This window comes from Elephas maximus, chromosome 9 (assembly GCF_024166365.1).
Source record: "Elephas maximus indicus isolate mEleMax1 chromosome 9, mEleMax1 primary haplotype, whole genome shotgun sequence".
Lineage (NCBI taxonomy): Eukaryota > Metazoa > Chordata > Mammalia > Proboscidea > Elephantidae > Elephas > Elephas maximus.
This window is the reverse complement of record NC_064827.1, coordinates 10,434,156-10,447,080: the sequence shown is the minus strand read 5'-3', so window position 1 is coordinate 10,447,080 and position 12,925 is coordinate 10,434,156. Positions and strand designations below refer to the sequence as shown.

Genomic DNA, 12,925 nt, shown 5'->3' with positions numbered 1-12,925 from the left:
ACCTTATAAGGACAGAGTAGAACTGCCCGATACAGTTTCCGAGGCTGTAATCTTTACAGAAGAAAGAGTGCCATGTCTTTCTCCTGCGGAATAGCTGGTGGGTTTGAGCCACCGACCTTTCAGTTAGCAGCCAAGAGCTTTAACCATTGCGCCACAAGGGCTCATAGGGCCCTTGCAGCCCTATTATAAAACCTAACTCCTTAAAAAAAAAAACTCCTTAGAAGATGTCAATTCTCTTGGAATGTCCGGTTGGCTCTTGGAGAAATGAACAGGAGCAGAACAGACGAGTCAGGTTAATCCCGTTATGGAACAAGTGACTATTCTAAGAATCTTTGAGCCTCATGTGATCAGGAAACTGGTCTACGCTCATTAACAAAAATAACAGCAAGACAACAGTAATAATGACAACTAACATTTCTCGTGCCCTTATTTAGGTGCCAGCCATTGTGCAAAACACTCTATATGAATTATCTCATTTAAGCTTCGCAACTATGCCATGGCATAAAGTGTTTTATCTCCATTTTACTGAGAAGGTAATTGAAGCTTTGTGGTTGTTAGTTGCCGTTGAGTTGATTTCAACTCATGGTGACCCCATATGTGCAGAGTAGAACCACTCCATTCGGTTTTTCAAGGCTGTGACTTTCAGAAGCAGATTGCCAAGCCTATCTTCCGAGGCACATCTGGGTGGGTTTGAACTGCCAACCTTTTGGCCAGTGTGTCAATCATTTCACCAAACGTACCTTAGAGAATGGCAGAGCTAGGGCTCAAAACCAAGGCGTCCATATTACTCAGCTACAAAGAGCAACAAGGTCCTGATGCATGCCACTGCGTGGGTGAACCTTGGAAACGTCATGCTGAGCAAAATCAGTGAGTTCTAAAAGGACAAATGTTGTATGATCTCACTTATATGAAATAAGCAAATATACAGAGACCAAAGATTACTAGCGGTGACCAGGAGAGAGAAGGCGTGAGAAAGGGGAGTTTTTGCCTAGAGGGCAGGGAGTTTATGTTCATGGTGGTGGAAGGATTTGGAAAAGGAGCGAGAGAATGGTTGCACAACTTGAAGAACGTAATCAGTGTCACCGAATTGTACATGTAGCAATTGCTGACATGGTATGTTGTTTTGTTCTGTATATTTTCACCACATACACACAAACTCTCCCCACCCCACAAAACACACACACACACACAAGGATGCCTGATTCCAAAATCCAACCTTTTAAACAGGAGGCCATGCAGCTACAATGGCATGTGAAAAAGCAAAATCTCAACGCCCGGAACAATGTCAGCCCTCCCTGGACAGGTGACCACGGTTGTATCTTCTTTTCCTCTACTGCCTGGTTGATGTTTGTCTTAGTCATCTAGTGCTGCTATAACAGAAATACCACAAGTGGATGGCTTTAACAAACAGAAGTTTATTCTCTCCTAGTCTAGTAGGCTCCAAGTCCAAATTCAGGGCGTCAGCTCTAAGGGAAGGTTTTTTCTCTGTGTCAGCTCTGGAGGAAGGTCCTTCTCATCAATCTTCCCCTGAACTAGGAGCTTCTCCGCACAGGAACCCCCAGTCCAAAGGATAAGCTCTGCTCTTGGCACTGCTTTCTTGGTGGTATGAGGTCCCCATGTATCTCTGCTAGCTTCTCTCTTTTGTATCTCAAAAGAGATTGGCTTAAGACACTATCTAATCTTGTAGAGCTCATCAATATACCTGCCACTAATCAATCCATCTCATTACATCATAGTGAAAGGATTTACAACACATAGGAAAATCTCATTAAATGACAAAATGGTAGACAGTCACACAATACTGGAAATCATGGCCTAACCAAGTGGACACATATTTCTGGGAGATACAATTCAATCCATGACAACATCCCATCCCCATATCAAGAAGTTTGGAAAGCACAGGCCCCAATCTACCCAACAATGCCTACTGGACTATTTCTACCACCAAAAACACTCAGAAATGAAATAAACATAAAAACCTAAAACAAGAGATTCATAAACCTTTCCATGCCTTCCCTCCCCACTGAAGGCCTAAGCCTCTGGGTACTGCGATTTTTCATTCCTGAGAGGAAAAACAGTGCATGGGAGACCCTTCACCTGCACTGTGAATGGGCTTCTTGCTCTGGGATTAGGGTGTGGAACTAAAATCCACAGAGAGCAGACCGGGGGCCTGGAACAGCCACCTCCCTCCCAGATCCTGCATCCCCGTGGGGTGAGGCCTGCCTCTGGTGGGGGGCCCAGTGCTGCCTCCCCTATTTGGTTGCACATACAAGTCCAGAACTTCCTCCTGCGGGTTACTGGCAGCTTCCAGGGTGGCTGTCAGGACTGGTTTGCCAAGATGCACTCTTCCTTATAGACCAGGTGAATGGTTTACTCTCCGTGAAAGAAGGGCACTGGCCCAAAGGGCCTGCGTAGCTTCCTACTGAAAGGCACGGAAACCGGGTCAGCCGGCTGCGCGTCTGGGCAGTCACCGAGAGGATGCTGGGAAAGCTGGACTGTGCTGGGCACAGCCTGTCAAGCCTGATCATCTGGCGAGGGGAGTCCTGACGGCTGACCTTTTGTCCTAGCGTGACCACGGTGGCACCGCAGATCCATTCATGCTCGCTCTGCAGGCGGAGTAAACAAGGTCCAGCGAGACCCAGTGATTTGTGGATGCAAACAGCACTGGGTTAGCCCACAGCAGGCTGAGCAGGAGCTTGGGACCCCAGCAGAGGTACCAATGTAAAAAATGTTTTGGTAAGATTGATATTTACTATTTCAGAAAACCCTGGTGGAGCAGTGGTTAAGCACTTGGCTGCTAACTGAAAGGAATGCAGTTCAAACCCACCCAGTGACTCCACAGGAGAAAGATGTGGCAGCCTGCTTCCATAAAGATGACAGCCTTAGAAACCCTATGGGGCGGTCCTACCTTGTTCTATAGAGTCACTATGAGTCGGAGTTGCCTTGACAGCAGTGGGTTTGGTTTTTGATTAGATGTTAATCCACATTTGACCTGAAACTAGGATCAAAGCACAGCATTTAGTTCTTCAGTCGGTGTTCTGATTCTCAAGGCCGCTAGGCCTAGTGGGATAAGGTGGTAAAGCCAGTGCACACGATTTGGAATAAGGGTCTCTTTTGCATATACTGGGGTCCCTGGGTGGAAATGGTTCGCGCACTCGGCTGCTAACCAAAAGGTAGGCAGTTTGAATCCAACCAGAGGTGTCTTTGAAGAAAGGCCAGGTGATCTACTTCCAAAAAATCAATTATTGAAAACCCTGTGGAGCACAGCTCTACTGTGACACGTGTGGTGCCACTGTGAGTTGGAGCTGACTCGACAGCAGCTATTGTACGTACTGCCCAAACAGGATTTGAGGTGGGCATGCGTGCTTTGCCGCGGCAGTCAGCTGTCACTGCGACCCACACATTCCCACACATCCCTGGAGGTGGACAGTCTGGGTGCTGGCTCAGGGCTGTCACACACGCAGTACCCTGAAGGGTCTTCTAATCCCAATGGAGCCCAGAGGAAAGGCTAATTGTCATCAGAACTCCTAACAGCCCTGGCCTGTGATAATCACCGTTGTAGTTACTTGCCATCAAGTCAGCTGCGACTCATGGTGAGCCGGTATGTGCAGAGTAGAACTGCTCCATAAGGTTTTCAAGGCTGTGACCTGTCAGAAGCAGATCACTTCCCAGGTGCTTCTGGGTGGGTTCAAACCGTAAACTTTTTGGCTAGTAGTCGAGCACTTAACCGTTTGCGCCACCCGGGGACTCTAAAATAGGCACTAAAAAAAAAAACTAGCCACTTGGAAATACCTGCCAAATTTCCAACTCATCCCATGAAATGCCCTCAGCTCAGGGGCAGATTAGCCAATAGGCAAGGTAAGCACGGTACTTACCTTGCTTACCAGACCACTTGTAGTGAATAATTTCACATCTTTCCACCATAATAAAGATTCTGCTTCTAGGTGTGGCTGCCATCTGTCTCTGGCCCAACCCCATAGCACCTTGCCACAGAATCAAAGCCTCTTTTCAAATTTACAAACCCTGACAGGGACAGACTACCCAGTGAACAAAGTAAGCACAGGTTTACTTGTGCTTACTCACTAATCTATAGTGAACAACTTCATATGGGTTTCACCACATCAAACCTTGCTCACTGGGTAAACTGTCCCTGCCTCAGCTGCAGAGAAAACCATCCTCCCTAATGCCAGAGTGTTAGTCTAGATTCCAATACCTAAGCAAGAAAAAGAACTGTCTGCCCCTGGTTTTTCATGAGATAATTCACCTAAATGAGCAGAAACATAGAAAAACCTATGCATCTCTTCTTCTTTTCCCTGCTTTAATTCCACTCCACTGACTCTGATTTGACAAACACAGCAACCCTATAGGACAAAGTAGAACTGCCCCATAGGGCTTCCAAGGCTGTAATCTTTATGGAACTTGACTGCCATGTCTTTCTTCCATGGAGCAGCTGGTAGATTTGAACCACCAACCTTTCTGTTAGCAGCCAAGCACTTTAAACACTGCAAAACCAGGGCTCCTTTGTCAAAATACCAAACCAGTTGTTACTGAGTCGATTTCTGACTCATAGTGACCCTATATAGGACAGAGTAGAACTGCCCCATGGGGTTTCCAATGAGCACCTGGTGGGTCGGAACTGCTGACCTTTTGGTTAGCAGCTGAACTCTTGACCACTGTGCCAGCTGTACCAAATTCCTTCCTACGCCACTAGGGGGAAATCTAACCCACCTGACCACAACTTAGCTTGGTCCTTTTTCTCTTTTCTTTCTCTTCCTCTTTCTTTCCTTTTTCTTTCTTCTGTTCTTTCCTTTTTAATAAATACATAACCAACATTTTAAGACCGAAGACTACTTTGAGACGTTACCTTGCTCATTGGTCTCCACCCTTGCCTATATTTAAATCTTTTTTTTATCTCTTTGGTCACAGAGACTTCTGGAAAGCGAATTCAGCCATCCTAAGTGGGCAGGAGCCGCCAGAGTTGAGAAATTGTTCTAACAGTTCATCTGAATCCCTTCTAGGTCAGCGTGAGTTTATTTCCTCAAATTACATATTCATTAGTTATGGAGAACAGCTGGCCATCTTTCTGTGGGCCGTATTAGTCTTTATATTCTCGAAGGCTCCAGGTCATGACTCTCTTCCAAGAAAATCGAGCCAGCTCTCTTAACTTGGCCCGTAGTTTCTATAGCCCAGCCCTCTAACCACGTGTTTCTTTTCTCAACTCTCTTCATATCATCCTGCTCCCCCGCTAGTTCCACATTGCAGAATCCATGGACGTAACATGGACAAAAATCTGAGGAGTAAAAAACAAAACACAGCATTTCCTCACGTCTTCTCTTGCGTGTATGCCTGTGTATATACCCTTGTGTAGGTTTTCTATTGAAATAACAACACAATGCTTTTCATATACATTTGTCTAGTGTGGTTCCGAAATCATGTTCTATTGTTTTTGTTTTTAGTTGCTGTTGAGTCAATTCCAACTCACAGCAACCCCATGTGTGCAGAGTAGAACTGCTCCTTAGGGTTTTCTTGGCTGTAATCTTTACGGAAGCAGATTGCCAGGCCTTTCTTCCCTGGGTGGGTTCAAACCGCTAACCTTTAGGTTAGTAGTTGAACGCTTAACCACTTGCAGCTCCCAAGGACTGCCATGTTCTAGTATAGTCTTAGATAAACCCAAAAACCCAAACCCATTGCCATCCAGTTGATTCTGACACATAGTGACCCTATATAGGGTTTCCAGGGCTGTAAATCTTTATGGAGGCAGGCTGCCACACCTTTCTCCTGCAGAGCAGCTGGTGGATTTGGACCACTGACCTTTTGGTTAGCAGCTGAGCACTTAACCACTGCACCACCAGGGCTCCTTATAGTCTTACACAGAGGAATGTTATTCTTGTCATCCCTAAGTGAGTGCCCATTTATGCGTCATTTCCTATTTCAAGTCACTTCAGAAGAATATCGACCCTGTAGGATAGAGTAGAAGTACTCCATAGCGTTTCCAAGGCCGTAAATCTTTATGGAAGCAGACTGCCACATGTTCCTCCCATGGAGTGGCTGGTGAGTTCAAACAGTGGACCTTTGGGTTTGCACCTAAACACTTAACCACTGCACCACCAGGGCTCTTTACAATAAGAGCCAACCAAGACCCGTAGCTGTCAAGTCGATTCCAACTCATAGTGACCCCGTAGGGCTTCCAAGGCTGTAAATCTCTATGGAAGCAGACTGCCACATCTTTTGCCATGGAGCCCCTGGTGGGTTCAAACCACCAATCTTTCGGTTAGCAGTCCATTGCTTTAACAACTGAGCCACCAGGGCTCCTATAATAAGAACAGGCAGAGCAAAATGACAGCTTTTGGTTTGACGGGTGAATCAAATATAGAGGGACTCCTGGTACTCAGGTTTAGCCTTAGAGTCTTCCAGGTGCAGCTTATCAGAAATACAGACACAAATTCCTCAACGGGAAGGAAGGTGGGGGCAGTCAGGTTCCCCCCAGGAATTGGGGGGGGTGGGTGTGGTTATATTTGCAGGCAAATTGCCAAAGCCGACTGCTGATTAGCCACAAGTCTGTGGTTATCCTAGCCCTTGACAAGGCTTCCCTTGCCTTTTCCTTTTACACTTTCATTATTCATTAGCTACTCCACAAAAGGCTCAAAGGACCTAGGAAAGAAGGCAAACGAAGAAAGGTACATCAGCAGCCCTGCGAATACACTGGGTGGGAAAGAAAGTGCCAGTGGTCGGACGGTTTCTGGTTACCTGTGAATGTCAATCCTCTGGGTGCCTCACTCTTTCCAAATCACTCCCAGCTGGTTTGAGGGCTCCTTGAAGGCCTACTGATTGCCAGTAAAATTAAAGTAATCCTGCGCCTTTAAAACCATATAATCCTCCAGAAATGGGCCTTGGGAAGCTTTCTTCCTGATTTACCAAGGAATCAAGAGCAAGATCAGGGCAAGAGCCTTCTCATCTCCTTAGGGCCTCTCCACTTTCTCCCTCGACCACTCAGTCTCACAGACACACCTAGGCTCGTGTGGCGAGAATTCTTTAAAATATAGATATAAACTATTTTACATCAATTTAAAACCAATGGCATAACCACTGTTATATAAAAGCATCCAAATAAATCTCCATGTGGGAGCAGAGACTGGTGTGTGCACGTAGAATGTATTACGCATTCTCCTGATTATGTCACTAGGGGCGTTCCAAACAGTTCCACGAGGCAAGCACAGCATAAATGTCAAAAACATGCTCTGTTCACATGTGTCTAAAATGTCTGGAAAAGAAACCAGCCAGGTGCAAAGGAAAACCACCAGATGGTAACCCGCCATTTGAAGGGGACTCTCTCCGGCCCTCTTGGGAAATAACCTGCATGTAGGTGGGTACCGAGAGTGCGTAAGACATTTAAAAATACCTCTGAAATTGGGATGAGATCAGTAATGGATTCTCTGCAGATTCTGTTGTTGTTAGTGCCATCAGGTCAGTTCCGACCCGTAGCAACCCTATATGCACAACAGAATGAAACACTGCCCAGTCCTCAGCCATTCTCACAATTGTTCTTATGCTTAAGCCCATTGTTGCAGCCACTGTGTCAATCCATCTCATTGAGGGTCTTCCTCAGATTCTAGAGATCCTTTAATGGGTGCATGAGTGTGTATGTATGTGGGTGGGGGGGGGTCTCTGTTTTCTGGGCTGTAAATTCTTGTTGTTAGCTGCCATCGAGATGGTTCCTGACCCACGGCGACCCCACGTACAATGGAACCAAACACTGCCCTGTCCTGCCCCATCCTCAAGATTAGCTGTGGATCACACCTTTGTGATCCGTACGGTTTTCATTGGCTGATTTTAGGAAGTAGCTCGCCAGGCCTTTCTTCCCAGTCCATTTAAGTCTGGAAGCGTGACTGAAACCTGTTCGGCATCACAACAACACGCAAACCTCCACTGAGGGACCAGTGGTGGCTGCAGATGAGGTGCACCGGCCAGAAATTGAACCCAGGTCTCCTGCATGGAAGGTAAGAATTCTACCATTGAACCACCACTGCCGCCTCAGGGCACTGTGAACTCGAACAAGCCAAAAAGGTGGAACAGGTTCTCCCTGCAGCAGAGAGTAACTCCAGCAGGTCTTTCTGGGCCAGGCCCTAGATCAGTAAAAACACTAACCACTATGAGGCGAATGCCTTATCTTTGATCTCTGTTAACAGCTAACCAAAGGCTTCTCCTTCCAGAGCTGTCGGAACGCAGGAGCCAGTGGCCCAGAAAGCAACCTGGGAGGAGATGCAAAGGGCTCAAATGTAAAGGCCCAGGTAGAACTCGGCAGTCATTGAGACAGGTAGGCTGCTTAGAGAATCTCCCTCCCTTTCCTTAGCTGTTTAGATTTCTTTTAAAATCTTACTCTGAATTATATCCTGACTTAAATGTACCACACAATGGGGCTTAAATTGGTAAGTCAATCATGCATGGTATTTTAATAAGGAGTTCTGTTTCAATGGAGGCCCTGGGTGGTACAAAGTTAACAAGCTCAGCTGCTAACTCAAAGGTCACAGGTTTCAGCCACCCTAAGGTGCCTCAGAAGAAAGGCCTGGCATTCTACTTCCAAAAAATCAGCCATTTAAAACCTGGTTGTTGAAAGCCTTAGGGAGCAGTTCTACTCTGACACACATGGGGTCGTCATGAGTCAGGACTGGCTTGATGGCAACTGGTAACCGGTTTATTTTGATATGTGAAATATTTAGGTAGCTCGTGTGCTATAGACTCCGAGATCCAGCCCGGTCTGGGGACCCCCTTGCTTATGATGAGGAAGGGAGGCAGTATCAGTGCTCAGAGGACGATACTAAGGATAGGATTCTCCAAACATTCTACTGAGCAGACCCTTTAAACTAACAGGATGGAAAATAGGTAGTAGTGGGAAATAAAACATACATTACTTATATTTTCTTTTCCCCATGAATTGAAGTTATATACTTGACGCTCAAAAAGCAGGTCTATGGAGGTTTCTGGAGTCCCTGCATGGTGCGAACAGGTAACCAACGTGCTTGGCTGCTCACTGAAAGGGTAGCAGTTCAAGCCCACCTAAAAGTGCCTCACGAGGAAGGCCTGGTGATCTAAGTCCCAAAAAACCAATGACTGAAAACCCTACGGAGCACAGTTGAAAACCCTACGGGGCACAGTTGAAAACCCATGGAGCACAGTTGAAAACCCTCCGGAGCACAGTTCTACAGTGACACACACGTGGGGTCACCATGAGTCAGTCAACTTGCCAGCAACTTTTTTTTTTTTAATGGAGGTTTTCAGCCTTAAAAAAAAAAAAAAAAAAAAAATTGGTACCAGTTAGCTTTTCCAGATCACCTTACTGAGACTCATAAATAACAGGATCGTTACCACACACATCCATCCAGTGGCCCAGGCGTCATACTCCTGCAGTCAGCGTGGTAGGTAAATAAAAATAAGCAAATACCACTGGCGCTTACCCTGTGCAAATAGGGTAAAAAATGTTGAGAAAAAATAGCCTGGAGTCAGAGTGAGTCACTGCTGGGGAGGCCAGGCCCTCATTCCTCACCCTGCACGGAGCTCTGGACTTTCAGGCCCGTTCTTTAATCTCCCTGCCCAACAAGAGGCTGGCAGAGCAAATTTTACACGGAAAGAGAGGGTAAGCCTCTCATTCTTGCACAATTTAGTACTATCTTGGGTGACATGCACCCACTAACTGGCTATGTTGGCAGAACGGGCCCTCTTCCTCCAATCCTGAGACGAAGGGGCCACGCGTTTGCCCCCCACACCCTGGTAACCCTGAGGCCAGTTCTCAGCCTCCCCAGCCTCTAGCTCCCCACCTGCAATGATGCTACTCCAGACAGATCTCCTGGTTACTGAGTCAGGTGTGAGGATCTACGTCACCATTTTATAAAGTGTTTGAGAGTCTCCAAAGAAAGATACCATGAAGAAAACCACTACTGACAAAGAAAGAAACTCTGCCCGGGTCTTTTGTTCCATCCAGGGCGCAGCTATGGCAAATGATAACTAGACATTTCGAGAAACTCAGAAATGAGAAGAAGTGAGTACTTCTCTGCTTCTCTTGTTGTTGTTAGCTGCCGGGGAGTCGGCCCTGATTCATGGCGAGCTGATGCACAATAGAACAAAATGCTGCCCAGTCCTGCACCATCCCTGTGACCCGTTGCAGATCAGACCGTCATGGTCCATAGGGTTTGCACTGGCTGATTTTTAGAAGTAAATCTTCAGGCCTTCCTTCCTGGTCTGGCTTAGTCTGGCAGCCCCACTGAAACCTGTGCAGCACCATGGCCACACATAAGACTCCACTGACGGATGGGTGGTGGCTGTGGGTGAGGTGCATTAGCTGGGAATCGAACCCAGGTCTCCCGCATGGAAGGTGAGAATTCTACCACTGAGCCACCACTCCCCCTCCGCTTCTCTGCTTCTCCCCAAAAGAAGTGCTGGAGATGGAACCAACGTTTTCATCTAAGGAATCTTCTCATCAAGGACTCTGTTTCTAAACCCAGATGGAGATAAAGACCAAGGACAGAGGGAAGCCAGAAGTGTATCTGGAAGTATCTGACATCATGGTTTAATTAGCGTTGCCTGGAGAATAGGAAGGCTTCTGGCTGTGCCATTTATTACCTTCTAAATGGTGGTTCAGGAGTATAATTCTTGCCTTCCATACAGAAGACCCAGGTTCGATTCCTGACCAATACAGCTCACACAGAGTCACCACCTGTCAGTGGAGGCCTGTGCGTTGCTGTGATGTTGAATGAGTTTCAGCAGAGCTTCCAGACCAAGGGAGACTAGGAAGAAAGGCCTGGTGATCTACTTCTGAAAATCAGCCAATGAAAACCCAGTGGATCACAACAGTCCAATCCTGGTGTGCAGGGGGTCACCATGAGTCAGGAGCCGATTTGATGGCAGCTAACAGCCAATCAGAACGAGTCCTTAATTAGCTCTACTGCTGAAAACATCAAGGGGATTTGCCAAACGCAAGCACCTAACCTTGTCAGTGTCTTCCCTTAATCTGAAATTCAGGCCTCCGCAGCACCTTCCCTCGCTGTGGGCTCTGCCACCACCTCAGAGGAAAACCCCAGAGTAGCGTCTATACTGCCCTCTCAACACCCGTGGTCCAGCCCAGAGTTTCCCAGACACCTGGAGATTCATGATGGCCGTGAGCATATTCCAGGTTCCAAGGAGTATTGACCGGCTTAACTCAGTTTAACTTGAAATTTCCTTATCGTATATATATATCTTGATGTCACCCTAATCAACAAACCACAGAACAGTCAAGAGTGGCAAGTGGTTTGGGAACTGCTGACCTAAACTCATCATAGGTGCTGGAGAGCAAATTTTGTTTCAAACACTACAATGAATACATTGAATTTGCTCTGCGTCACTCTAAGCTTGTCCTTCAGAGGGAGGTGTCACTATGCCTTTCTGGAATGTTAAGCCCACAGGAGTTCTCTAAATTGCCAAAGCAACAAGACATACAGAGCTGGGAGCCCTGCTCTACTGTGGTACCTGTGGCTCCTGGTCATGGCTGCTGGGATCCCGCTCATAGCTCTCTGCATACAGCCGGATGGTGGCCCGCACACCACTAGACGAGCTCAGCCGGAAGATGAGCCGCGATGCATCTGAGAAAATGATCCTCAGGCCCTGCAACCAAGAACATCCAGAGTGGATCAGTGAACACGGAAACACACGGAACACACAGGTAAGATTACCATCTACTGTGGTATTCTGTCAGTTGTTGTACTGTGGTGGTTTGTCTGTTGCTGTGAGGCTGGAAGCTATACCACCAGTATTTCAAATACCAGCAGGGACAAATACCATGGTGGACAGGTTTCAGCAGAGCTTCCAGACTAAGACAGACTAGGAAGAAAGGTCTGGAGATCTACTTCTGAAAATCAGCCAATAAAAACCTGTGCATCACAACAGAAGATGGTGTAACAGAGCGCTTGAGGATAAACCCCCTAAGTTTGAGGGCACTACATAACCACCACAACAATGGACTGAACGATCATGAAGATGGCATAGGACCAGGCAACGTTTTGTTCTGTTGTACATGGGGCTGCCATGACCGAGTTCAACTCGGCAGCAACTAACAACGACACGGAAATCAGCATGTTTCTGTGAACCAAAAGCAATCAGGTTCATTGCAATGTGTAATTATCTCTGAACACTCACCCAAATAGGACAACATGGGGCGACAAGAAGCTACTTAAGGCTATCCATTTGTCTCTTTATTCTATTCCCATCACTTTGCAGTTAAGGTTGGGGAAGGGTTAGGAGCAAGACTATGAACGGATGTTCAAGTTCTCTTGGTCTGGTACTGTGGGAACCAGAAGGACGTGGAGTGATATTTAATAAATGTCCATGAAGACAAAGTTTATCCCTGTAAGGGACAGACCAATGGGGATAGGCGATTTATCTATCACAGTGAGACAAATTATGCATGGCACGGAGACCCCCAAGTGAGGTTAGACTTTGCTCCAAGCCCATTTTCTCTTTGTTTCTTTGTCATTCCCCGGTTCCTCTGGTAGAAATGGACCCTACAATGAAGTACGCAGGGCTGGTGCCTCAGCTGGTTTGGAGGGTCTTCTTGGTCCTCCTTGTTCCCGAGTCCTGGCCACCAGGGTGGCATAGGGACAGGGCTGTGGTTGCATCTTCCCACTGCCCAGTCTTAAATCTCCTCTCTTCATTTGCTTTTGGCTCAGAACATCCCCATTCTCATTAGCGCAGGGATATTTTAAAAAGCATGGCCACAAGACCATGCTGTGATCTTCTGTTGAAGGAAATGTGCTCACCTAAGGCAACTAATAAAGTAATTGCTTCTATACAAGCGTATGGGCAGGGGCCAGGGGAAGGAAGAGAGGAAACAAAACAGTATATCTGGTCCTCTGTTACTTCTGAAAAAATAGATGTCTTGGGCAACTTTGGTATCAGA

General features: G+C 46.8%; 1 protein-coding gene across 1 annotated transcript in view; it reads right to left on the bottom strand.

The window, feature by feature from the left end:
* The window catches only part of PGM5 (phosphoglucomutase 5), a 190,423-nt gene that overhangs the window by 20,135 nt on the left and 157,363 nt on the right, over window positions 1-12,925 (bottom strand). The window contains exon 10 of the mRNA XM_049895222.1: window positions 11,500-11,634. Coding sequence (XP_049751179.1) covers window positions 11,500-11,634 — 135 coding nt within the window. The remainder of the gene's footprint in view (window positions 1-11,499; window positions 11,635-12,925) is intronic.